General features: G+C 40.9%; 1 protein-coding gene across 4 annotated transcripts in view; it reads left to right on the top strand.

Moving 5' to 3' along the window:
* The window catches only part of TEC (tec protein tyrosine kinase), a 135245-nt gene that overhangs the window by 70405 nt on the left and 38711 nt on the right, over positions 1–26129 (top strand). For 3 of the 4 annotated variants that reach the window (XR_001828625.2, XM_017540318.2, XM_037742641.1), the window contains exon 3: positions 25578–25682. The exons of the other annotated variant lie outside the window; for it this stretch is intronic. Coding sequence is in view for 2 of the 3 variants with exons in the window: in XM_017540318.2 (XP_017395807.1) it covers positions 25578–25682 (105 nt within the window). In the remaining variant the exon portion in view is untranslated. The remainder of the gene's footprint in view (positions 1–25577; positions 25683–26129) is intronic. 4 annotated transcript variants of the gene reach the window in all.

Here is a 26129-nt window from a genome sequence, read left to right on the forward strand (position 1 = left end):
GGTCACATAGGCCCCTCTGCCTAGCATGTCCCCAAATTTCAGACTCCCAGAAGTCAAGCAGCTGTTCAGCACGAACCATTTTGTTTGTATAAACTGTTAAGACACCTTGCGGCACCCATCACTGCTGGAAACGATGGGACCCCCTCCAAATGTAAGTTCCCAGATGCCAGCCAAGGTCCAATCTAGAAAGGTAAGGAAGTCTGTCTAAGAACAGCAGTGTCAGGCCTGTGAGTTAACGGCTTTCTGCACACTGACCAAATGCAAATACAGGAAAGCACATTGAGAAGGAGACCCTGTCTGCTTATCGTTGTATCCTCCTTCCCCCAGCGCCTGCATAGTACTTGATATGTGATGGGTTTCTAATAATGGCTCCTTGAGTTGTACAGATTGCCATGGATAGGACACTCAGCTCCTCCGTGTGTCTGTGCTGTCTGTAAAGTGAGTGCCTCTGCGCTTGCAACTTTCTCTGAGTTCACCCAAAGTGGTTGTTCTTCCAAATTCTGATGAATTATGACTGCTTATTTTAGACATCTCAGTGTAGTTTCATGAACCCCTACTATGAATTCTCAGTAACTCTTCTCTGCTGAAAAGCTTTCATTTGAAATGCTGAGATCTGCTATTTGTGTCTCTGGTGGAAATATTGGTTCTTCTTTTCCAGAGCCCCAGACACCCTGTCTCAGACTCACTTATACATCAGTGAACTTAGACTAAAAGTGGAACAGTTTCCTGCACCTGACCCCAGTGTCTGGGTCATATGAGGACCACGTTGGGGCTACACCTTCCTTTGTTGTCATGGGCAGGGCTGACTGAATGGTCTGCGCATTATGCAGTTGTGAGAAGAGCATTGCAGGAGGCTCTGCATAGAGGAACAGTTCTGAGAATGAGCAAGCCGGCGCTACCATGAGCTGTCTAAAACTCAAATTTTTCTTTCTGTTTTTTTGAGACAGAGTCTTGCTCTCACCCAAGCTGGAGTGCAGTTCCGCGATCTTGGCTCACTACAACCTCTGCCTCCCAGGCTGAAGCGATTCTTATGCCTCAGTCTCCCCAGTAGCTGGGATTACAGGTGCACACCACTGTACCCAGCTAACTTTTTCTAGTTTTAGTAAAGACAGGGTTTCACTGTGTTGACCAGGCTGGCCTCAAACTCTTGGCCTTAAGTGATCCCCTCCCTCAACCTCCCAAATTGTTGGGATTACAGGTGTGAGCCACTGCACCCGGCAATAAAACTCAAGTTCTTTTATTCTTAGTTACTGTGACAGACTGAGTCAAAGAAAACAAAAACAACTCACCTCACCTTTGTCCGGCTGGTTCCCTCAGTTCTCAAGTGAAGGGAAAATTATTTTCCTGCCTATATTGTTGCATAATTATTTTCCCATTTCTTACTTAATATAATGCCCAGCAATGTTCTTTTCTATAGTTGGGAAACCAGAAGCACTAGTTCTGATGTCAGACAGCCAGGGTTCAGCTCCTGGGTTCCGTCACTCACTAGCTTATATGATGCTGCGCAAGTGAGCATAGCCACGTTCTTCCTCAGTTTCCTCATCTGTAAAAACAAAGACAATAAATAGTTACTACCTCAGAGTGTTGTTTTGAGGATCAATTGAAATGATACATCTAAAACATGCACTAAATAAATTTAAGGCAAAACCTGGCATATGGTAAACCTTGAAGAAAAGTTAGTAATATTGCTATTGTTATTAAGTTTCAGGATATACAAATCTATTCTTTTTTTTTTTTTTTCTGTCACCCAGGGTGGAGTGCAGTGATATGATTTCGACTCACTACAACCTCTGCCTCCCAGGTTCAAGCAATTCCCCTGCCTCAGCCTCCCACGTAGCTAGGATTACAGGCATGCATCACCACGCCCAGCTAATTTTTGTATTTTTTAGTAGAGACAGGGTTTTGCCATGCTGGCTAGGCTGGTCTTGAACTCCTGACCTCAAGTGATCTGCCCACTTCAGCCTCCCATAGTTCTGAGATTACAGGCATGGGCCACTGCACCTGGCATAAAAATCCATTCTTTTTGATGGTTCACACTGATTTGAGTAGATAAAATGTCTTACCCTCTACCTCACATGCCTTTAAAGTTTACTTATTTAACAATGAAAGACTAAATAACTGTTTGAAAGAACTTCCAGTGTAGTAGGGTGGGAAGCTGTCCACCTTAAAATAAGCGACAGTACTTTGGACTCTGGCAGCCTGGGGCTTCCCCTGTGACTCTCCCTGCCTTTGTGAGCTCAGGAACCACTGACTGGGCTCTTGGTTCTCTGGGGGAAAAGGGAATGATTTCTCCTCCCCTCCTCTGGCATGGAGATCCCTCCACAGCCTTTCCCCAGCTTGTCTCTTCAGGTGGAGGCTGAAAATGCCTCTTACCTCATCAGACTCAGAACATTCTACTTCCCCTACTTCTTCCTTAGCCTCCTTCTGGCAGTCTGTGACACTCCTCTTAGGGCTGTGTCCTTGCTCTTAGAACTCCAGCGAGCTGTGCTCTCCCTGCTGCTTCGATAGCCCGTAGCCCTTCTTATTTGTGCGGTAAGTAGTATGTATCTCTTCCTGTGAAATCCATGGTTTTCCTGTATCCTTTCTGGCCACTACATGTCTCCTTCAAGGGCTACCCTTTCTCTGCCCACCTTTCACAAGCGGGTGTTCTCAGGGTTCTTTCCTGCGGCCTCTCTTCTCACTGCACTTGTCTTGGAAGACATCATCTGTTCCAGTGGCTTCGGTTAGCTTCTGTGTGCAGATGACTTTCCCAGCCTTTGTTTCCCCGCCTGGTATCTATTCTGAGGTCTGAGTTCTCATAGGTATCTCAAATTCAAATGTCTGAAAAGCATCTCAAGATGTCCCCCACCCCTGTAATCTCTGGTTCAGTAATCGGCACATTGATCTACCCAGCTGCTTGTGCCATGAACCCGAGGGCCTGTCTAAACTTATCCCTCTCCTCACTCTCTCTTGTCTGGACTCTCAATAGGTTCTCTTGGTTCCACCTTCTAAATATATCTCCGTCCTGCTGTTTCTCTTTCCATCTCTGCCACCACCGTGATCCAAACCACCGCTACCTATTCCAGGGTGAATACAGTAGCCTCTGTATCAGTTAGGATTGGGCTAAGCTACGTATCACATACAATCCGTAAGTAACAGTGTAGATAAGATAGAGTTTCTTCTTTTGCTCAGTGTGGAAAAAACAAACCAAAAACTGGAAGTGTAGAACTTCCAAAAACTGGGCTGTGTGGAACTGCTGTGGTGGGTGCAATCCAGGGATCCTGGATCCTCCCTTTCCTCTTCATAATTCTAGCTTATCTTTTGTTTTGGCCAAAGATGGTTCTAGCCACTTTATCTGAATTGTAAGCTGGAGGAAGGAAGAAGGGCAGAAAAGCAAGAAGGGACATCTCTCACCAGACTCAGATCCCTTTAGCGGCCTTGCCTTATGTTCCACTCAAGACTTCTGCCTATGCCTCATTAACCAGAACTTAGCCACATGGCCATACTCAGCTGCAAAGGGAGCTGAGAAGTACGGTCTTTTATTCTGAGTACCAAAGTACTCCCCTAAAAATCGAGGTTCCATTATTGGTGGGAAATGGGTGTTGTAAGCTCAGACAACTAGCAATTTCCGCCACATCTCAATGGGCTCCCCTTTCCGCTCTTGCTCCTCTGCAGTCTGTTGTACCCCGTGGCTGAGTGATATTTGAAAAACCCAAATACGATCATGTCTCTCTCCTGCCTAAAACCCTACAGGAACTTTCCAGTTTTAATCTCAAAAGTCCTCAACATGGCCTGTGGGACACTGTGAGGTCCAGCAGCTTACCAACCTGTCCACACTGATCTGCAATTCCTTCTCCTCACTCTCCACCCTCCAGCCCACTCATTTTTCAGTTCCTTGAAGGTACCACCTCCTTCCCACCTTAGAGCATGTACATTACCTATGTCCTTTCTCTAGAACCCATGTATTCTCACCTTTGAATGGCTAACTTCTCTTTCAGGCTTCAGTTTAACTATTAATTCTTTGGTATATTTGCTGTGATCTTCCAGATTAGATTAGATTTCCCTGCATAATGTCATTCCGCATTTTTACTTTCCACCAGTTATCTCTATTTTATTTTAATACATTATTAATACAATTGTTTTTCAGTCTTTCTCTGTCTCATTCTCCTTTATAAGCTTCTCAAAGCAGGCGAAGGCATCACTTAGCCCAGTACTCATCCTACCTCAATGTGTTGTTATGGGAATCAATTGAAATGACAAGTCTAAAACATGCACTAAATAAATTTAAAGCAAAACCTGGCATATGGTAAGCCTTGAAGAAAAATTAGTAATATTGCTGCTTTTGTTAAGTTTCACAATATAAAAATCCATTCTTTTTTTTTCTGTAGCTGGCCGGAGTGCAGTGGTTGAGTGATTGAATGTATTCCAGGTTCAAGGGGAATGTGATAGATTTGTTTTGTGTCATGTGAAAGAGATGTAAATGAAGGAGATAAGGAGAGATGTCTCCCTGGGTAGTTTAGAGATACAGAATCAAGACGCAAGTGAGAAGCTGGGGTTAGAGAAGTAAATTTGGAATCATCAGATCTGGGTCATTTAATGCTGTTTCTCGTAAAAGGAGGTGGCTTCCTGAGAGGACATGCTATGGGCTTTAAAGCCAGGTGGATCTGCTCTGAATCCTGGATCTGTCATTTACCAGCTGTGGCATTGGGTAGTTGCTGAAACTCTCTGAGTCTCAATTTCTTCACCTGTAAAAGGAGAAAATACCTGCCCTACCAGGCCATTTGTATGTAAGCATCTGACCAATAGAAGATTACCAACATTTCTGTCCATTGGCTTATAAAATGCTTTAAGAATAAAAACATTTCTACCTTAAAAACAGAGACAATGGAAAACATTGTTTTCTTTATCATCTCCTTGGTACCTTTGAATACATTTTGCCCAGTGAAAATCAAGACTGGCTTCTGGGATTAGAAACAGAAGGGCTCGGTGGCCTTTATAAGCTTTTTTTTAAATTTAAAAACTACTTCTATTGTGTGAAGGGGAGAAAAAAGATATTTTTTTCACTTGCTTATCTTAGTTTTCCAGCTGGGGCCTTTTAAATTAGACTACCAAAAGACAGGTTAACAAGAAAAGAGCCTAAAATGTTTATTTAGTAATTTTTACATGTACGTGGAAGCCTTCACCAGGAAAATAAAGACCCAGAGAAGTTGTAAGGGTTGAAAGCTTATATATTATGTTGGTCAAAGATAGTAAATTGGTGAATTGTAAAGATGTGGTAGGAAAAAGGGGTTGGGGCTTATTTTGAGAGCTCCTAGTGAATGGCTAGCAACCCTGTCCTGCTGGGAAATGCAGGGAAGCTGGACATAAATGTCTCCAGTGCCCCTTTCAAGGGATACTTCTTTAGCCTGGAGGATGGCTTTATGCCTAGTTGGCCCACCTGGAACCTGGGGACCCCCTCACATGGGGAACTTATTTATCTTGTTTATCTGGCAGCCACTCTTGTGGCTCTCGTCTGACCCCTGTCCAGTGTATACCTGCCTGACCATCACCCTGGCACAGGGAGGCTGACTTGATATTCCCCCCAGGGTCCTAGGGAAGGCCTGGCCTGAGGCCATGGCCCCTGGTTCTTCAGATGAAAAGTGCAAATTCAGTGCACCACCAGGTAGCAAACAAGTTCAGAGATTTTTTACTCACAGATCCTGGACAGGAAAGGTGGAATGGGTTGGGAGGGCAGTCTTCCATCCCCGGGTTGCATAAGGCAGGAATGGAGCCAGGCAGAGAGAGAAAATGCATGTGGGAATTGGCAGTATATATAAGGGGCTAGGGCATGGGTCACTAAGTTCCTGGGTAAATGCCTGAATGGTGCTTTTAAGAGAAGCTTCAAGAAAGTGGGGAACCCTGTCTGCTAGGCAGGAGAGATGCCTTTAAATTCTTACCTCTGGCTGCTGGCCTGAGCCGTTTGGATGTGGTGTGGAACTAGAACTGTCAAGGGTGAATGAGCCCTGCTTTTGGTATGAAGAAGTTGAATCTATTCAAAATGGATGCCGAGGTGACATGAAAGTATCAGAATTTGCTTCAGGACTGGCACAATTAATTGTGGAAAAGTAACCAGGAAGATAAGGACTAGTATAACAAGGTTTATACAGCTTTCTGTCAGCCTCAGCTCCCCATCTCTGGTGATAAGAATGAATGTGTTTCATCCTCCTGGTACAGGGAGGGCACCTTTTCCATGGGAGTTGGTCTCATGCTTTCAAGAATAACAAGGAAGATCATGGTGCCCTTCCTGCATATGCTGTTTTTTTTTTTAAGTGCCTTTAACTCAATCCATATGCGAACGTGGTATATTTTTGGGTGCTTACCATGTGCAAAGCATGGTCTTATGTGGTTTGTAAGTATTAACTTTAATTCTATGACTTATATGAGGCAGATACAGTTATTTCCATTTGACAGATGATGAAACTGAAAAACAGAGACGTTGAGTACTTTGCCCAAATTTGCCGAGTGGGCATGTGGCAGAGCTGGGACCCCAGCCCATATAGCCTGTTTTCCAGAGCTCTGTACCGCTGTACTGCACTGCTTCTGGGTAGCTTTGTGATACTTTTTGGCTGGCCAAATTGTGTGTTTATAGAGGATCAGACATATATTCATCTTTATATTCACTAGAGTATGACTTAGCGGTCAAGACAGGCTGAAAAACTGGTAAAATATGTTCTTTGTAACATTACTCTTATGCTTTGAAGATAAATTCTTGACCAAAGATGCTCCCTGCTGTCATGTATGAAAGGCTGTGAGTTACCAGAGATCAACTGTTCCTAACGTAAAAAGGAAGTGCTAATCTAGTCCCTGGCTGGCTCGGTATTGGTTTCATACTGTAAGATAGAACTAAAATAACAGCCTCAAAGAGTAAAAATAGAGCAGTCACATGAAGCGTCAACTGTCATTTTAAAAACAGAATTGTAAAACCCATGAGGAAAGGGTAATTTCTTTCAGTTTGAAAAGAGTAGATATCGGTAGACACTGGTCATTTCTATTATTCCCTCCTGTAATTTTAGGAAACTGATATTTGTCATGACCTGAGGAAACATCTCATTCATAGCATTTTATTTTATAAGACACAATCAAATTTGACATCAATTTTCAGAAGATCTTTCTTGGAGTCTAGAAGGTAGGTGTGAGGATCTTAATAAAAACTAGTGGCTTTTGCTTTTATTTTTCCTAAAGGCTAGTAGTATGCTTTTCAAAAATAGTATTAGTAGCTAAATTGATCAAGCACTTACCATTTGTTAGCTTTCTTTGAAAAGCTCTGCATGAATTGACTCTTTCAATTCTTACTGCAATCATATGAAGTTCTAGTGCTATTATTCATCCCATTGAATAGCTAATGAAATGGAGGCACAGAGAGGTTAAGTAACTTGTTCAAGGAAATACAGTGAGAAAGTAGCAGAGCTGAGATTCAAACTCAGGCAGTTGGGATTCAAAGTCGTTGTTTTTAAGCAATAAGCTCTATTATAGTGTCCTGCTGGTTCTTAGCCCAGGGAGATGTGTAAACCAGAGTGCCTGCTCACACTGAGTAGGAATCTTCCCCTCTCAGTCTGCTAACTTGCATGCTGGTCTCCTCTGGAAACACCATCATGGACACAGCCAGAAGGAATGCTTTACCATCTCTCTAGGTAGCCCTTCATCCAGTCAAGTTGACACCTAAAGTTAGCCATCACACCTTTGAAGGCTGGTTGCTGCATAGGTGATACAATATGGTACCTCTGTACCACAAGAAGGGAGGTGAGACAGTGGGTAAAGAAGAGAAAACCAGGCAGACCAAGCTTCTGTTGAAGGTGCTGGGGGGCACCCAGTGAGTGGCATGGCTGTTGGACAGCAGGGATTCTGTATTTTGCACTCAGGGGTCATCTCAAAATGGCCAGATATTCTGCTACCTGGATGAATGAGAGTTAGTTTCACTGAAGTAATTGAGAATTAGATGCATTAGCAGGAGCAAACTAAGAAGGGTTGAATAGTTTAACTATGGCTCCTAGCTGTGATAGCCAGCCAAGAGTACAACATTGCAGCCTAGATTTCTGTATCTTATTCATTTGCCCTTGATCAATTTGTTTAACCTCGGTGCCTCATTTACCCAATAGTAAATTGCAGATGCTAAATGACTCATTACTTCGGCAAAGTCAGTGGTTCTATAATTAATTATGGAGCTCTTTGAGATTGATGAATGCAAGGAGTTGTGTGCACATGACCTGAATGAGCAGTTGCGCAAACATTGGGATTGTTGTTGTTTCTAAGGCTTGCTTCCTGTTCTGAGCCTAGTATGTACTTTACCACAAAGGACAGCGAAAGCTTTATTAGTAGCAATTAAGAAATGTGCCCATCTCACTTTTACTGGTTTATAAGGGACTCTTTTTTTATTCTCAAAAAAAAAAAAAAAAAAACCATTTGTAAGTAGATTCAGTGACAACTTTGATCAGGCTTTAAAAAATATTTGAGAAGTATTTTTTAACCTTTTATCATGGAATATTTAAAACTTACTCAACAGTAGACAGAATAGTACAGAGAACGCCATTTACCCATCACCCAACAAAATAACCCTGGTCACACCTCCTCCCTCCTTCCTATCTATAACAAATCCCGCCTACTCCCACTGTCTTTCAGAAACCACATCATTTCTTCTACAGATGGTTCAGTACACATCTCCAAAAGTCAAGGAGCCCCCAGCTTATGCAAAATCTTAGTGCCATCACGACACTTCTAAGTATCAACAGAACTTCCTTGGTATCATAAAGCACTTAGCCAGTGGAAGAAATTGTTTAAAAAATAATTTTATCTACAGAATATTCCCAGGTGGTAGGTTGTACTACAAAAGTTTGCTGTCAGTTGGTTATTTGCAGCACCAGTTGAATGGATAGGCCTATAGAAACCATAGTAAAAGAAGTGATTGGTACGCATTAAACCCACAAAAACCAATGGAATACGTAATGAGGCAATTCTGTGTATTTGTCTTTGAGTATCTCACTTAGGGGAGAGGTGATGGGCAATTCATTGTCTGCTACTAGAGACCTGGCTCTAAAATACATTTTATCTTTCTTGTGGGTGCTATTATGGTGATTCCTTCTCCCTGTGCCCACTTCCTCACTCCCTGCAACGCTCATCTCCTACTCATCAGATTCCTCAGTAGAGAAGCAAGTGGAAGAAACTTTACCTGGTATGTATGGCTGACTGTATCCACTGAAAAAAAAAAAAGGAGGGGATGTTTCTCTTTTAGGGGTAGCAAAAGGTATAGGGAACCTGCCATTATATGCAGTTTAATATTTTAAAGACATCTAGAAAACAAACTACAATGTGACTCTTTCACACTGAAGAGGACTAGAGAAACATATAGGGTCAAGTAGCAGCTGATTTAAAGATCAGGTTAATGTTCTGCTTTTGCAGTTCCTTAGCAAAGCTCAGTTCAATTTGAAATAATTTGTTTTTCCAGCTCATAATTATGTGCATGCCTCTGTGCCCTCCACTAACATCAGATAAACAGGGAGAGGGGTTCATCTTTGTAGGAGAACTGGCTACGTATGGGCAGTGTGGAGACAAAGTTTCCAAGATGCCGTGAGCCTTTCCATGCACCTCCCTGGAAACCCAGCCCCAGGAGAAGGCTTTGGGGGAGCTGCCATAGGATTTTCTACTCTCAGGCTGTCATTTGTCTGGGTTATCACTTCATCCATCCATTGGTCATGGCTGAGACACTAGGAGGTGGGGTGGGAATTGTGTTCCCACGTGGGCTGCTGTGGTAGGTTTTCTTCCACAGATTTGGCCATTTCGTGTTTGGATTACTTGTTGCCCTGCCACCCACGACCTACCCCGGAAATTGCATTTTCTTTCTTGCCCCGTTTAGCATCTGTAACTCTCACTCACCAGAAACTTACAAAGCTTATCTCTCCCAAGTTCCTCTTGATAAGATATCATGTTTATGTGATTCTAGTTATTTCCACTTTCATAAAGATATAAAGTATTATTAAAACCAAAAACAACCCTGAACACATGAAGTGCTTACTGGAGAGCCTCAGAACACACACACGCTACCACTAGAGAAGCAAAGCACTGCTAGTCAGGTTAACCATAGAAGCCCAAGAACTGAAACCTAGGCCAAAGGACCTTCCTTCTTTTTGCTGCTAAGAAAAAAAAAAAAGCCAAAAGACGCTCAGTAACATATCCAATGACATGTCGTCTCTACCTTGATAGTAGTTACGTGTATCTCTGAAGATTGTAATGGGACAGTTACTCTGTCACTTGAGTATTTCCATGTGCAGCAGTATACTTTGATGGAATAGAGAGGAGAGGAACCGGAATCTGGAATTATTTCCAGGAAGCAGGTCCTGGAGATTCCTGGCATGCTTGTGCCCACCTGGTATGGTATATATCTAAGAGATCTGCAGCGAAAAAAAAAAAAAACAATGATAGGAGATCAAAAAATGAGAGCAAAAACTCTTCTTGGAAATGGTGTAGTTGAGAAAAAGTGGTGGTGCTGGTTATGCTATTCAGGAGGCTGAGGTGGGAGGATCGCTTGATCCCAGGAGTTCAGTCTGAGCAACACAGCAAGAACCCTGTTTCTTACCGAAAAAAAAAAAAAAAAAAAAAAAAAAAAAAAATCAGGAAAGAAGGAAAAGAAAAAGTGGTGGCTACAGTTGGATATTATGAAATTAGACCTGAGAAAAGTCTAATTTCTTTCAATTCCACTTAGTTGAGTCCCCTTTTATTTATTTATTCATTCATTCATTGACTTATTCAACAAAGTTATTGGGCACCTTCTAGGTGCCAGGTTGCCAGGTGCCAGGCTCTGCTGCGGGTGCTGGAGAGCCAGTGGCTGTGCCTTTGCCGAGCTTTCAGTTGTGACCTTTATCAGGCCTGCCTTGAAGAAGGGGTGACAAAGAGAAGGCTAGGACTAGACACCAGCTTTGGGAGGAGGTGTTGAATTTATTGTATTTCTTACAGAAATTCATTTAAGACGAAGTGAATCAAATGGATAGGTGAGTTCTTTCTAAGTCAGAATAAATACTAGGGTAGAGCCTTCATTTAAATGAGAGCTGGTCGATTACCTACTTCTAGCCCATTGTAAACTGAGGTTATTTTGGTTAATCTTTTTACTCATTTCTTTCCTTTACCATTGTTGTTATTGCAGTTTTAAGCTTATGATTTAGAACATTAAATTATTACCAAAGAATTTCATAGTTTCTAAGTGTTCCCAGACTTCAGGGTCCCTGAGAGCAGGGGCCATATTTTTTTCTGCATTATACAGGTTTGCTCCTGTATAATGTAAAACTGCATGTATTTAAATTGCATTATTTGATTAATTTTGACATTAGGTATACACCCATGAAACCATCACTACAACTGAAATACTGAACCCGTCCATCACCCCTAAAAGTTTCCTCATGCCACTTTATCTTCATACCTCCCCCTTCATTCCCACTATCCCTAGGTAATCGCTGATCTAATTTTTGACATGATAGACTAGTTTGCATGTTCTAGAATTCTAGAATAAACAAACTCATACAGCATATACTCTTTTTTAGACTAGCTTCTTTCACCCAGCATATTATTGACAGATATTTATTAGGTTATATCAATATTGCCTTTCTTTTTATTACTGTGAAGTACTCCATTGTATGGTTACCACAATTTGTTTCCCTTCTTAATGGATGTTTGGGTTGTTTCCAGTTTTTGGCTATTATAAATAAAGCCACTATGAAAGCTTTTGTGTAAGTTTTTGTGTGGAAATATGCGTCCACGTCTTTTGTGCTTAGTGCATTATCTAGCATATGTATATACTAAGCAAATATTGTCCTGAGGAGTTGTTGGACTTCACCTACATACCTTTTATGGTGTCACTCTGTAGTCTAACTGGAGTGCAGTAGTGCCGTCATATAGCTCACTGCAGCCTTGAACTGGGTTCAGGCAACCTCCTGCCTCAGCCTCCCAAATAGCTGGGACTACAGGTGCACACCACCACACCTAGGTAATTAACATTTTTTTTTTTTTTTGTAGAAACAGGGTCTTGCTATATTGCCCAAGGTGGTCTTGGCCTCCCAAAATGCTGGGCTTACAGGTGTTAGCCACTGTGTCCTGCCTTGCCTATATTTCTATGGTAATTGATAAATAAGACCAAATTACTTTTAAAAATAGTTATTTAAAATAGTATTTTGTTTTAAGAGAAAGAATGTTCTGCTATTATCCTATGTCCCTAGTTTGTTCTGTGATATTTTATGCATTGTGGTTGAACTTAGCTGTCTACTCCTATATTTATTGGGTTCCTGGAATATTTACTGAATTTGCCCTTAAGGAGAAAGTGAAGAAATATTGGTATATTACCTAATGGAACAATGTAAATGCCAGTGAAATATTTAAAAGATCTCTATTAAATATTTTTTCTTATTGAATTGTCTAACAAAATTAGAGAGTATATAATATTAAAAATTAAGGCTGTATATGTGGAAAAAAGTTTAAATGCTGAACAATTTTATAAACCTTATATTTAAAGGCAAAAACCATTAAACTAAGTAACTGACAATAAGTGATTGTGGGTTTCCCGATAAATTGTGCTATGTGCCTGTGAGCATCTCACAATTAATCCTCAAAATAATCTAGGAGATAGGTTATGTTAATTTAATAATTTTAAGATCCCCATTTTACAGATAAGGAAATAGAGACCAGAAGAGGTTAATTAATTTGCATGGAGCCATGGAGCTAACATTTAAACACAAGCTTGCCAGTCAAGCCTGGATGCTCAACTATTGTGTGATATTGACTTTGCTGTGTTAAAATATTGAGACAATACTGAAAATATGGTGGCACGTTCAATAAATTTTTTTTAAAAGTCCCCTAGCAGCATAGTCAATTGCTGTATACATTATTCACATACATGTCTCTGAAAGTCAATCGACTTTACAGGTTCATCGGTTTTAAACTTCCCTAATAACTTCTGATTTTATATTTAGAATAACATTTTTGTACTTTTCTCGTTGTTTACATTTGCCAATCTGTTTCTAGTCACTTCTTATTAGTCTCAGGAGACAGCAATAGTCAGTTCTTTTTTCTTTAACAAACAAATCACCATTGTCTCTTGTGCTTGAGGCTCTTTGGCAATGTTGATCCAGCTGTGATCCACAGATAATGCTTTGTGATTATCTTTCTATTTCTTGTCTGAAATTTTAAATAAGTTTTGGCTGAGAACTTTGATTCGTTTTGCTAGGGTGTCAAAATGGTATCCATGACTTATTTCCTACCTCAATTAGACATGCTTTGTAGGTGGGAAATCTATCCCGTATTGATTTGGTTCTTGCTAAAGAGGTTTCTGACATCACATTGGTCTGAAATCCTGGACTCAGAGAAATCTGCCTCTCAGGAAATTCCAAGTGAACCTGGGAAGATAATTTTAGCAGACATGTGGAGGGTAAGAGGGTTTTGTTTAAGTGTAATGACAAATTGGAATTTGGTATAGAGGGTTCCTCTGTGGGCTTCTATTTCTTTAGAAATTGGCTCCATGAGAGCTTAAACTTTACGTGTGGCAGTTACTAGAGTTAATTTAGGTTTTTTAAAATAGAAAAATCCATAGTTATAATCTGATTAACAATCATCTGGCATTTCAGTCCGTATTGAACAAGCCTCCGGTCAGCATACATACTCACTAGAATTGCAGGAAAAGTACTTAAGACAAATGAAGTATTTACATGTTATTGCTTACAAATTTAAACATTAATGTTTGTGGTGGTAGTTAGCACCCTACTTCCCATGATGCTTAGCTCTGAGTGCTAAGCAGATGGTAGATATTTCATATACTAGATATGGCCAGAGACTGTCCTCCCTCATAGATCTGCAAAGTGGGAGTCCTTTCTGTTGCTTTCACCTAGTGTAAATTTCCCACAGGTGTTTCTGCTCTTGCCACTTTTGGAGAAGTAGCATGGTATAGTGGTAATTGGAAGGCTTAAGCAAGTTGATATGCATAAAGCCATAAGACAGTACCAGGCACACAGTGCTATTATAAGTCTTACCTTTTATTCTTTATTATTTGAATATGGGTTAAATCAGATACCATGATTTAGTATATTTCCATTTACCACATGAAGTCGGATCATTCTGCATCTTTGCTGCCAGATTCAGAGCCCAAATGCCAACACTGAGTTTCATTTAAATTCTTATTTCCTGGTGAGACATTTCCCCATGTACTACTCTGGGCTGAAAACGTGTCCAGGTGGGAGATGTATCTCCCAAAGCTAAATATTGCCATGAAAATCCATTGTCTATTTCTACATTTTCTGTATCTTTTCAGTAAAATATATTGAAAGTTGGGGGGTGAGAATAAGTACGCATTTTGGATTTGTCTGGAAATGCTTACTTCTCAGGAGAGGTGGCTGAGAGTTACTATGTGTGACATTTGTGGGGGTTTTACCTAAACATCTCCCTATAGATTGAATCTTGTTATGTGTAAGTCAGTGTTCTCAGTATACTCTTCACACATGCAGTGGGGGGTGTGTTAGGGCAGCCCAATGGTCGAGGAATACAGTGACAGGTACAAAATAACACACGTCAAGGAATGTTAGAATTCAAAATAAAGAGGTAATTTCAGAAGTGTTGCCCAAACTTCAGCCATTATATATGCTGCTTACATAAATTTGCCATATATGTGCCATCTGTAAAGCACTATTTAATGTTTCCCTTTATATAATTTGATGGTTTTTCCTTAGAAACAATGATTTGAAAAGGAAACTGTATCAATCAGTAACTGAAAAACCATGAGTAAAAGGTAATTATAAAACTATATACAATAAATACAAATGTTTATCCAAGTTCCACCTAAACCCACCTCAGCTTATTGAGATATGTAACTGGTCTTTTTCCTGGCAATTCATGCGTGTGTGCACAAACACACACCTTGTTATATTGCTGTGTACTTTCCATCAAGCATCATCATAAGAAAGCATTTTCTTTGAAGTTCTAGTACTATTAAAAAGAATCCTTTTTAGTCCTATATGTCTTGACCAGAGACGTCCATAGTATATAAAAGTGAAAAAAATGCAACACGATCCCAAATATAAATGAAAGTACTTGTATGTGAATGCACACATATGCGTGCATGTTTATGTCTGTGTGTACATGTATATATAACATACATACATATGCTCATATGAGTATTCTAAAAAGTGTAGGAGAATACTTGAATTGTTAAATTACTTTTGAGAGGTATTGGAATGACTTGGAAGAAGGTTTGCTTCTTCTTGTTGCAGTGACCATGGAAAAAATTAAATAATGAAGATTATAAAGAAAAAAAACCTCAGAAACCACCATAGCACTCTTTGGGAAGCACTGATTTATCAATCAGTAAAAAATCTGAGGCACTGAGTAGCTGAGGTATGGAGTCTTCTTAATCTAGATTATATTATTCAGGATAGCTAACTGCTGTAACTTACAATACCCTGAAACTCATACCTTAGCACAATAGAAAGTTTCTTTTTTCCTTACATTATATATAACTGTCTTCCACATGGTGATTCAGGGACCCAGGCCTCTTCCATTTAGTGACTTCATTGTTTTTCAGTCCCCACAATCTTCCAGTGGATCTTTTGAGTTTATTAGGGCAACAAGGAAGGGGATGGAATAGGAACGATAGCGTGAAAGGTTTTGGAGTACCAGAAGTAATGTTACGTCACTTCTGCCTATGCCCCCTTGGCTAGAGCTCAGTCTTATGGCCTCACCTAAGCGCATGGAAGATAAGGCAGTGCAATCTAGCTGGGCCAACTCTTCAGAAAGGGGAGGAAAAATGTGGCAATCAGAGATCACTAGCATAGTCCTTGCTCCAAGGAATTTGTAATCTTTGGATTGAATTTATTAATTTTGGCATTTGTTGAATTCAGAAGTCTGTTACATGACACTTAGGAAGTAAAGAATCTATATACATTTATTTTTACACAATGTATTGTAATTTCTACCAATGCTAAGAATTAAACAACTTAAATCACTTTTAGACTTAATTCAAAACACATAGGTTAGTAAGTTTTGCTTCCAACTGTGATAAAACACACCTGGTGATAGGTTTTAGCCCTGGGGCCACAAAGGGGATTTGTGAAGAAGGTTGCCAGAAGTATAGAAAAGTCTTACATGGTCATAAGATCACTTAGGGGAGAAAACAACACTTGAATTTTAAATGCAGTGAAAATATATCTCCAAAAACTTCATAATTGCCTACATCAACATGATCTTATATGAAGATTATTCTGTGATTTTGGAAATGACATTTTTGCCTTCATATTTCCTGTAGAGATTTTCATCTTCCTGTTTTTATTCTGGATATTACTTTAAAAACCATAATCTTTATAATTATGCCATGCTTGTATATGTAATTACTGCCTTCTTAATATGTTTCTTTTTCTTTTTAGTGTAAAAGCATTATAAAATACCAATCACCCACATAAGTTACTGTTATAAGCTAGTTTAAAGGGAGGAAAAAAATAATGAGATACCAAGTAACGGGATGCCAAGTTTTTGTTAGAGTTTTTTCATTGGTAAAGAGGGGGCAGTTTCTCATAGAAACTTCTCTTAGAAAGGTCTGTGTAAAAGTTATTCCCAGTATTCACAAAAAAATGTCAAAACCCTCCTGAGATTTTGTTTGTTTGTTTCTCTTAATTAATGTGTTCTGCTGTACTTAAAACCCATTCTTTTAAATCTGATCTGAGTGTAAAGGAAAAAGACTACGTGCATGAGTAGAATAGGCCTTTTAGGGTCATTTGGGATTTTTATTAGAATACGTCATTCATTTTCTTTTCTGTTAAACAGTTGACTGGAACTCTTTATTCTTTCACTACTGACTCACCCGAACTTTCATTGTAAATATGATCATTTGTCTCTGTAACCTTAGAACATGTCAGGTTTTTGTACATTCCATAAGGGCCACAGATTTTGGGTGGTGTGTGTTTCCAAATCTCTATTATGGTACTTTGGTATCTGTACCTTGCAGATGGTAGAAGGACACTGCAGTCAACATTTACAGAACGTGGCTGAAGGACTAAACCAAGTTCACAAATTAAATACAAATTGTCTTGATGGAATGCAGTGAATGCTAGCCACAGGTTTAGTGCTATGCATGTGTTGAAAACTACAAGTTCTAAATTTTATCTTCTCAATTTGATGACATGTTTTATCCCCCACTGATATTTAGTGTGTGTGTGTGTGTGTGTGTCTGCATGGTCCTTTGTTGCTAAACATGCCATTTTAGCAGTCTGTCTTTGGGTTTGTATTTGGGATCTGTTTTAATTGTTGTGGCCTGCTGAGAAAGAACAGAGGCAGACTGAATACAAAACAGTTTAATGGTACAAAATGGGTCCTAATGATAGGATAGCAATATATGTACAAACAGAGGTTCTCTATAATTGGAATTGAGAGAAGGGGTGGGAGAGGGTGTCACGTGGCACACAGTAATATAAGTATATGGATGGAAAAAACTACTTAGAGAAATTCATTTCCAGCAAACACTCCATCTGTCACATCCAAGTTAATGTTAATTTCACTTTGTTTGCTGTATAGTTTTGTTTGCATTTAATCTGTGAGCTTGCTTTGGTTTTATAGTTGTATAAGAGCTATAAGAAGTTTCTACTGAGTTTATGTTTGCACATAAGTAATATCAAGTTACTTAAATATAAGTGGCACTTACAAATTCGGGATTGGAATTAGAGTTCAAATCCTGGTTTATTGTGTGACTTTGGGCAATTTAATTATACTCTCTAAGTATTGATTTCTCCATTTGCAATGTGGGGGTTACAATAATTCTCATGTTATAATGCTGTGAGGATTCATTGAGATTATCCACATAAGAGGCTAACATAGTGCTGGCTTATATTGAGTGTTCTATAATTGTTAGCTATGGACATAAGATAATATTCTTTTTTATAATAAAAGTCCATAACCATTCAAGCTTGAGGGACCTGGAGTCAGATAAAAGCTTTACTGTTTTTGAGATATTTTAGTTCCACTCTGGCTCAGCCTCTACAATCCTTAGCACAGCTCATAACCTCTCAGATGCTCAATTTCCTGCAACTTCCTAGGGTTACTGTGAAAACTGATAGTATATGCTACCATTTGGGGAGTGAGTTTGTTTTAATCAGTGTTCTCCAGAGCCAATGGAATATATATAGATATATATGAGGAGATTTTTTATGGAAATGAGCTCATGCGATTGATTATGGAGGCTGAGAAGTCCCACAATTTGCCATCTGCAATGTGGAGACACAAAATGGTGTCCAGAGAGCCAAGAGCACCAAAGTCTGAGAGCAGGAGAAGGCGGACGTCCAAGCTTTACAAGAGAGCTTGCTTTCCCTCTGCCTTTGTTGTTCCATTTGCACCCTCATTGGATTGGACGATACCCATCTGCGTTGGCAAAGGTGGATCTTCTTTACTCACTCAGCTGATTAAAATGCTAATCTCTTCCAGAAACACCTTCACAGACACCTGAAAATAATGTTTTACCAACCATCTGACATCTGAGTATCCCTTAGCCGACTTAGGTTGACACATAAAATTAACCATCACAGAGTTCCATGTGTCAGACACTGTTAAGCACCTATGAACATTATCTTTAATCCTGCCCATAGCTTGGAAAAGAGAGCAGCATTGTCCTGTTTCTACAGAGAAAGGAACTGAGGCACAGAGAGAAAACCAGGATTGTCCTAGGTCCTATGGCTTAAAAGTGGCAAAGCAGAGGCTGGAAGTCAGGATTTGCTTGTTTCCAAAGCTCATGCTCCTTCCCTGAGGTCCTCCTACAACGCAGATGGGATTCACCCAGATTTCCTCTGCAGCAAGACACTGGGAACAGCCACAGAAGGAATCAAAGTTGTGATGTGGGAAGGGGAGGAATCATTTGGAATATTGGAGGGACATCCTGGCAAGCCTTTCGCTGTGCATGGTGGGGACTCTGGATGCCTAGGGAAAAGGACAAGAGGGTGTCCTGAGATAAATGACTTCTCAGATCACCTGGGACCAGCCTGGTTATTTTATACATTTTTTTCCTCATGTAATTTCTCTAAATCAGGATGGACATTGGTATTATTAAAATAGAGTATTATGGAAATTAAATAAAAAACAGTGTACCTTGTAAGTGTTGCTGGGAGACAGAATCTCTTCCATCTAATTCCCAGTTCTATCATTCAGTTGATGTGTAGTTTAAAGCAAGTTATATTTCATTTTTCTGCCTTGTTTTCCCATGTATACTGGTTTACAAATGCATAAAATGGTCATTGTGTACTTCCATTTTCAAGCTTTGCAAAATGTGCGAGAGGACACACACACACACACACTCACACACACACACACACACACACACACACACACACACAGCATTGCCCATGATTCTTTGCATACTGGATCAGCACACTGTTGAATTAATATCTACTAAGTGTCAGGTGGTCTTCTCAGCTCAGAAGATTCACAGAGGAGTCAAAGGTGAATCAGGGAAAGTCTCAGCTTCATCATGATTTTTGGTTTGGTAAACAGTGCAAAGGATATAGAACAGAAGGGAAATAAAATACATTAAAAAAACACGAAAAAAGTAATGACCTTGGACAGTTCTCCTTGGGTCATTTTTTTTTTTTTTTGAGATGGAGTCTCACTCTGTCACCTAGGCTGGAGGGCAGTGGTGTGATCTTGGCTTACTGCAACCTCTGCCTCCTGGGTTCAAGAGATTCTTGTGCCTCAGCCTCCCGAGAAGCTGGGATTACAGGTGTGTGCCACCAAGCCTGGCTAATTTTTGCATTTTTAGTAGAGATGGGGTTTTTCCATGTTGGCCAGCCTGGTCTTGAACTTCTGACCTCAAGTGATCTGCCCCCCTTGGCCTCCTAAATTGCTGGGATTACAGGTGTGAGCCACCATGCCCAACTGGGCCACAGTATTAACAATAGCATATAGCATACGTCAGGAATCATGAAGTATTTTCTTACCGAAGAAATTCTAAAGGATAGTCTAAATGGAGAAAAAAACTCTGTGTTCCTTCTACGTTAACTGTTCAGAAATCATTTCCCAAAGTTCTTATTCCTAAAGGATCCCTCTTTGGAAAAGCTTTGAAAAGCTGTCATGTCAGGAGTTAAAGTTGGCTCGTGGAGAAAGTGCATGAGACAGTACGCCTCACTCAGTAACTTTCTGTTCTATGGTGAATGCTTTAACTCTTCTAATCCATTGATTGATTGATTGATTGATTGAGATGGAGGGTCACTCTGTCCCCACTTCAGGCTGAAGTGTAGTTGAACTATCTTAGCTCACGGCAACCTCTGCCTCCCAGGTTCAAGCTATTCTCCTGCCTCAGCCTCCCAAGTAGTTGGGAATACAGGTGCACGCCACCACACCTGGCTAATTTTTGTATTTTTAGTAGAGATAGGGTTTCACCATGTTGGCCAGTCTGATCTTGCACTCCTGAGCTCAGGTGATCCGCCTGCCTCGGCCTCCCAAAGTGCTGGGATGAGAGGCATGAACCACCGCACCCGGCCCCTTCCAATCCTTTTCTTCCTCAGCCCTGCCTAACCTCCCATGGTTACCTTCAGATGTGGCTAGAATAAGGTGCCACTGTATATACTGCATATGTGTTGCGAAAAGCCAATTATCTTTATCTGTAAAGAAGGCGCTAAGCATTTCTGTGGCAGAATTGTCTTTATCTATAAAGGTGGCACTAAGCATTTCTGAGTTCTAACCCCATCTTTTAGCTTCCACCTGGTTGTTCAGTTGTCCCTCAAACATTTCCCAGCCCTGCCTCCTCATGCCTGACTGTCTTTCTGTGTTCCTTCTCATGATTCATGGTGTCAGTGTTGCCTGGTCACTCAAACTCGAAATCCCTGAGCCCCCTCACTCCATGTCTTAATCCCCATATTTAAGTGGTCACAAAGTTCTGTGGACTCTGCCTTGTAAATTCTCTGGCGTCTTTGCTTTCCTTACCCTACCTACTGCCCCTGACTTGGTTCAGACCCTCATCTCTCACCTGAACTATGATAGCAGTCGCCAAGCTAGCCTCCCTGTCTACACTCATTCCTCACTTGCCATTAATCATTGTCTTTTTAGAAACACACCCCAGGACTGGACTCTGATTCTCCATTTAAAACTGCTCAGGATAAACCCAAACTTGTAAGGCTGGTGCGTAAGCATCTTCCTAAAGTGGCCTCAGACAGCCTCTTTGGTCTCATTTCCTACACTCGCCCTGAACCACCCTGAGCTTCAACCACAGTGAATTTCTTTCTGTTCCCTAAATACTCAGCACGTTGTTGTTTTGCAGCCTGAAACTCTCTCCCTTGTCTCTGTAGTAAAAGTCATACTTATCCTTTAAAAATAAAATCAAAATGTCACTTCCTTCCTGAAACTTCCCCATCTTCTTGTGGCCCCATCACTGCCTCACTCTGTAGGATACCACAGGAGAGCGTTACTTGGTCATTACTAGACTGAATCATCTCTCTTCCCCTTCCACCCATCATATTATTGTGAAATCCTTATGAGGAGACTCTCACCCCTCCTTTCAAAGCTTTGAAACTCCAGCACTCAGTACAGTGCTTGTTTCCCAGTTGGGTTGGTGTCCTATAGTTTTTGCGGGCAGAATAGAATAAAGTAATGAATGATCAATTTACATGTGAATCATTATCTGCTAGCTTCATAACAAGATATTTGGAGAAAGTCAGTTTGAATATTGTTAGGTTGGTTCAAGAGTAATTGCAGCTTTTGCCATTGCTTTTAATGGCAATAATTGCAATTACTTTTGCACCAGTCTAATAGTACAGCATATTAGGAGATTATATATCACAGAGTATGAATTTGGGGGATATAAGTAAACTCAAGTCATCCCAAATTTTCTTCTATATGTTTATTCACATCTAACAGCTGCTTTTAGAAGCCAGGCCAGGTGGTACATGGAGATGGGTGTTTTGGAAGCAGAACAGAGCCTGCTGCTCCCAGGGCTAGATAGTTATTTAGCAAACACATGCAGATCTTGTACTATGGGCCAGACATTCCTCTCAGCATTTTGCAAACATCAACTCATTTAATTCTTCTAACAAACCTAGGAAATAGATATTATTATTATTCCCATTTTACAGATGAGAAAACTGAGGTCAGGTGGAAATGTGTTTTTTCTTTACATCTACTGTTCATTTCACTGAGATTTCTCTTCCTGCCATTCCTCTTCTGAAATGTAAGCCATAGTTCTTGGTGCTGTCTTAGCATCTTTTTTGTATGTAGTACTCACGGTTGGGCGTGGTGGCTCATGCCAGTAATCCCAGCACTTTCAGAGGCTGAGGCGGGTAGATCACCTGAGGACAGGAGTTCAAGACCAGTCTGGCCAACATGATGAAATCCTGCCTCTGCTAAAAGTAGAAAAATTAGCTGGGCGTGGTGGTGCGTGCCTGTAATTCCAGCTGCTTGGGAGGCGGAGGCAGGAGAATAGTTTGAACCCGGGTTGTGGAGTTTGCAGAGAGCCAAGACTGCACCACTGCACTCCACTCCAGCCTGGGAGACAGAGCAAGACTCCGTCTTGAAAAAAAAAATTATATATAGTGCTCACTACATTACATGATAGTTGTTATGTCAGTCTGTTCCACAGGTAGACCTGGCACATTACTTGATTTTAGTTTCTTTTTCGGTAAAATGGGCATAGTAATCCTTACCTTGCAGAGCAGCTGGAGGATTGAAAGAGCTGGTGCAATTCCAGGGCTGCATGCTCAGGAAATGAGCTTTTCCTATCCTGTCTTTTGTCTTCCTTGACACAGTTGTTGATACAAGACAGGTGTTGTCCTGTGAGAAACTGAAGGGAAGGGAGAAAAGGAAAACCAGGACAGCCCAAAGTCAAGACCACTACGGGCGCAGAAGGGTGTCAGCACTTGCAAATCTTCAGACAGTGGCTTACAATTCAGAGAAGACTGTGGGTTTGATTATCACTGACGATTTTGATCACACCTTAGCAGACCGTGAGGTGAAATGAAAACTGAGCGTGTACTGTCTTCTCCTTTAGGAACAGAGGAGAAGGGTTAGAGTAGAAGCAGGTAGAAAGCATGCTTTCTGGTTAAATAGGAGAACCCTGCATATGTCTATAGGCAGGGTGGGTGAAGCCCTTAGCAGAGAATGACCCGGAAGGATGTCTTTCCTTCTCCCTATCCTGGTGGAAAGGCTGCTTAGAACCCCTGTTGTCCATGCTGGGACTTGGCTCCATGAGTCCTCTCACCTCTTTGCGGCTCAGGCATCTGTCTCACAGCCTAGCAGGCTTTGGGGTTAGTTCAGGGCCTGGGTGACGTATTCAACTTGTCTCAGCTGCACTTTCCTCATCTGTAAAATGAGGAGAATAATATCCACCTCATAGGGAGATTGTGAGCACAGAATGAAATAATATGTGTTCAGTACCAATGACAGTGTCTCAACTATTGTGTCTTTTTAACTTTCTCTTAGTGACAGGATGGAAGAGAAGTAAAAACGCTAAAATCTTGGCATGTTCTTGAACTGCAGAAGGAAGAATTTGGGGATGTGCCCATGGGATAACTGCTGTCTCCTCTGTAAAGCAGAGAGGGAGGGAGTCCACTGAGGCAAGGGGAATGGGAGGTTTATAGTTTTGAGGGCACTGGTAGTTACCCTGGAGGCCACTGGGTTCTTTTCACTAGAGATATACACAAGGGCTGATGAGCAGCAGCAAAGGCCTGGCTGGGAATAGAGATGGCAGTTAGGATCATGTGTAACCCTCCGTATCCAGGTGTGAAGGGAATGGGGAAAGATGTGGATGGAACAGGGGACTGACAACTGTTGTATTAGTACATTCTCACACTGCTATAAAAACATACCTGAGACTGGTAATTCACAGTTCTGCATGGCTGGGGAGGCCTCAGGAAACTTACAATCATGGCAAAAGGGGAAGAAGCACGTCTTACATGGCAGCAGGTGAGAGCAAGAGAGCACAAATGAGTAAAAGGGAAAAAGCCCCTTATAAAAACTCTCAGATCTGAAAACTCACTCACTCTCACGAGAACAGCATGGGGGAAACTGCCTCCATGATGCAGTCACCTCTCAGTAGGTCCTGCCCTCAACACATGGGGATTGTAGGGATTACAATTATGAGATGAGATTTTGGTGGGGGCACAGAGCCAGACTATATCAAGTGTCAAGGGGGTGTGGGGTTCTAGTGTGTATATGTTTGGGGATATAAATATGCACTGGGGAGATGACAGCCAGAGTCCTCTAGTCATATGGGAGCTGCTGATGGCCCAGGTGAGTGGGACAGGTGTGGAAGTCCTGTGGTGACAGTGAGGATGCAGAGCAGGTTCCTGGGGTGGGGTGGGGACCCCAAAGCTTGTGGCCAGAGCTGGAGTTTCAGAATATTAGATAAAATAATTTTCAATGACAAAAGCCAGGGGATGGCTGGCATCTCAAATACAATGTTCTTCATCTCTCTACTTTTTTTTCTATTCTTTGTCATATGAATGCCTACCAATGAAAAAAGTAACCTTAGTCTTTATGCAACTTTTTGTGTGAAATTTATCTGTTAGTATTATTCAGTAAATATTTTTATTTCTACTTTGTGTTTGTAATAATGTTTAGTGATTGCATTATATGATCTTTGCACATGCTGCTTTGTATTCTTTTGGATTTTTCCCTAGGATAAATTTCCAAGTTTGGGATACCGATTTTGGAGTGAGGAGTCTTGATGGGCTGTTAGTTAACTGCTGCAGGCAGATCTACAGCAGGCAGGGAGAGCAGGCAATGGGGAAGAAAAATAGAATAGTTAACAATAGAGTCTGAGCGCAAGCTTTCTGTAAATATTTTAAGTCCACCTCATGTAACTCTCAGTTCTGTGTGCTGCCTCTACTGGAGGCGTCTACCCAGGTGAAGGGGAAAAGGAGCTGGCCGAAGGTTGCATCTGTGATTGAGTAAATGGAGTTTTGCTTGGCTTGGTCTTTGACGCTTTCTTTTTGGGGACTATCATCAAGAATATGAAGAAATTGAACAAAGTGTGTATCTGGCAGGGGCAGGTAGCAATGAAAGGGAGTTTGTCTGTTCTGGAGTTATTTATTTTTTTGAAACAGAGCCTCACTCTGTCGCCCAGGCCTGGAGTACAGTGGCTAATCTTGGCTCACTGCAACCTCCACCTCCTGGGTTCAAGCGATTCTTGTGCCTCAGCCTCCTGAGTAGCTGGGATTACAGGTGCCTGCCACCATGCCTGGTTAATTTTTGTATTTTTATTAGAGACAAGGTTTTCGCCATGTTGGCTAGGCTGGTCTTGAACTCCTGGCCTCAAGTAATCCACCTGCCTTGGCATCCCAAAGTGTTGAGATTACAGGAATGAGCCACCACACCCGGCCCATTCTGGAGTTTTTTGAGGCAGGACAGAACAATTTCATCTTGATACATTAAAGGCTTTAATAATTTTGATTATAATAATCACAGCATTAGTATTTTGGAAAATTTTAGCAGTTAGTGGAAAACATGATTTAGACGATTATTAAAGAAATTGCAATATTTTGAATCAGAGCAAAATTTCACTAAAAATATTACTGTTAATAATTTTTTTCTTATGTCTTATGATTGTAATGCTTCTCCTTTTTTTCTTTTAACAGAAGAAATACAGAAAGGGGTTTATTGATGTTTCAAAAATCAAGTGTGTGGAAATAGTGAAGAATGATGATGGTGTCATTCCCTGTCAAAATAAATATCCATTTCAGGTGAGCAGGTGTATTTTTGTGGCAGTGCAGTGCTGGGCTTAGTCACGTTTGCTCTTTGACATTACGGTTTCCTGTCCTTGCTTTGTGGCTGATTGGCTGATTTCTAGGTTCATTTGCCACTGTAACAGTCATGACTTTTCTTCATTAACTGCTTAAGTCCTTGTGGAAACATTATTTTATTCTTGTTTTGGTCTGTTAGTTTCTATGAGTGACCCTCAGTTTCCAAGCTCCAGACCTTATTTACTACTATTCAGATTTTTTTTTTTTTTTTTTTGAGGCAAGGCCTTACTGTGTTGTCTAGTCTGGAGTGCAGTGGTATGATCTCAGCTCACTACAACTTCCACCTCCCAGGTTCTAGTGATTCTCCCACCTTAGCCTCCCGAGTAGCTGGGATGACAGGCATGTGTCACCACACCTGGCTCATTTTTGTACTTTTAGTAGAGACAG

This window comes from Cebus imitator, unplaced genomic scaffold (assembly GCF_001604975.1).
Source record: "Cebus imitator isolate Cc_AM_T3 unplaced genomic scaffold, Cebus_imitator-1.0 Scaffold124, whole genome shotgun sequence".
NCBI classification, from domain to species: domain Eukaryota; kingdom Metazoa; phylum Chordata; class Mammalia; order Primates; family Cebidae; genus Cebus; species Cebus imitator.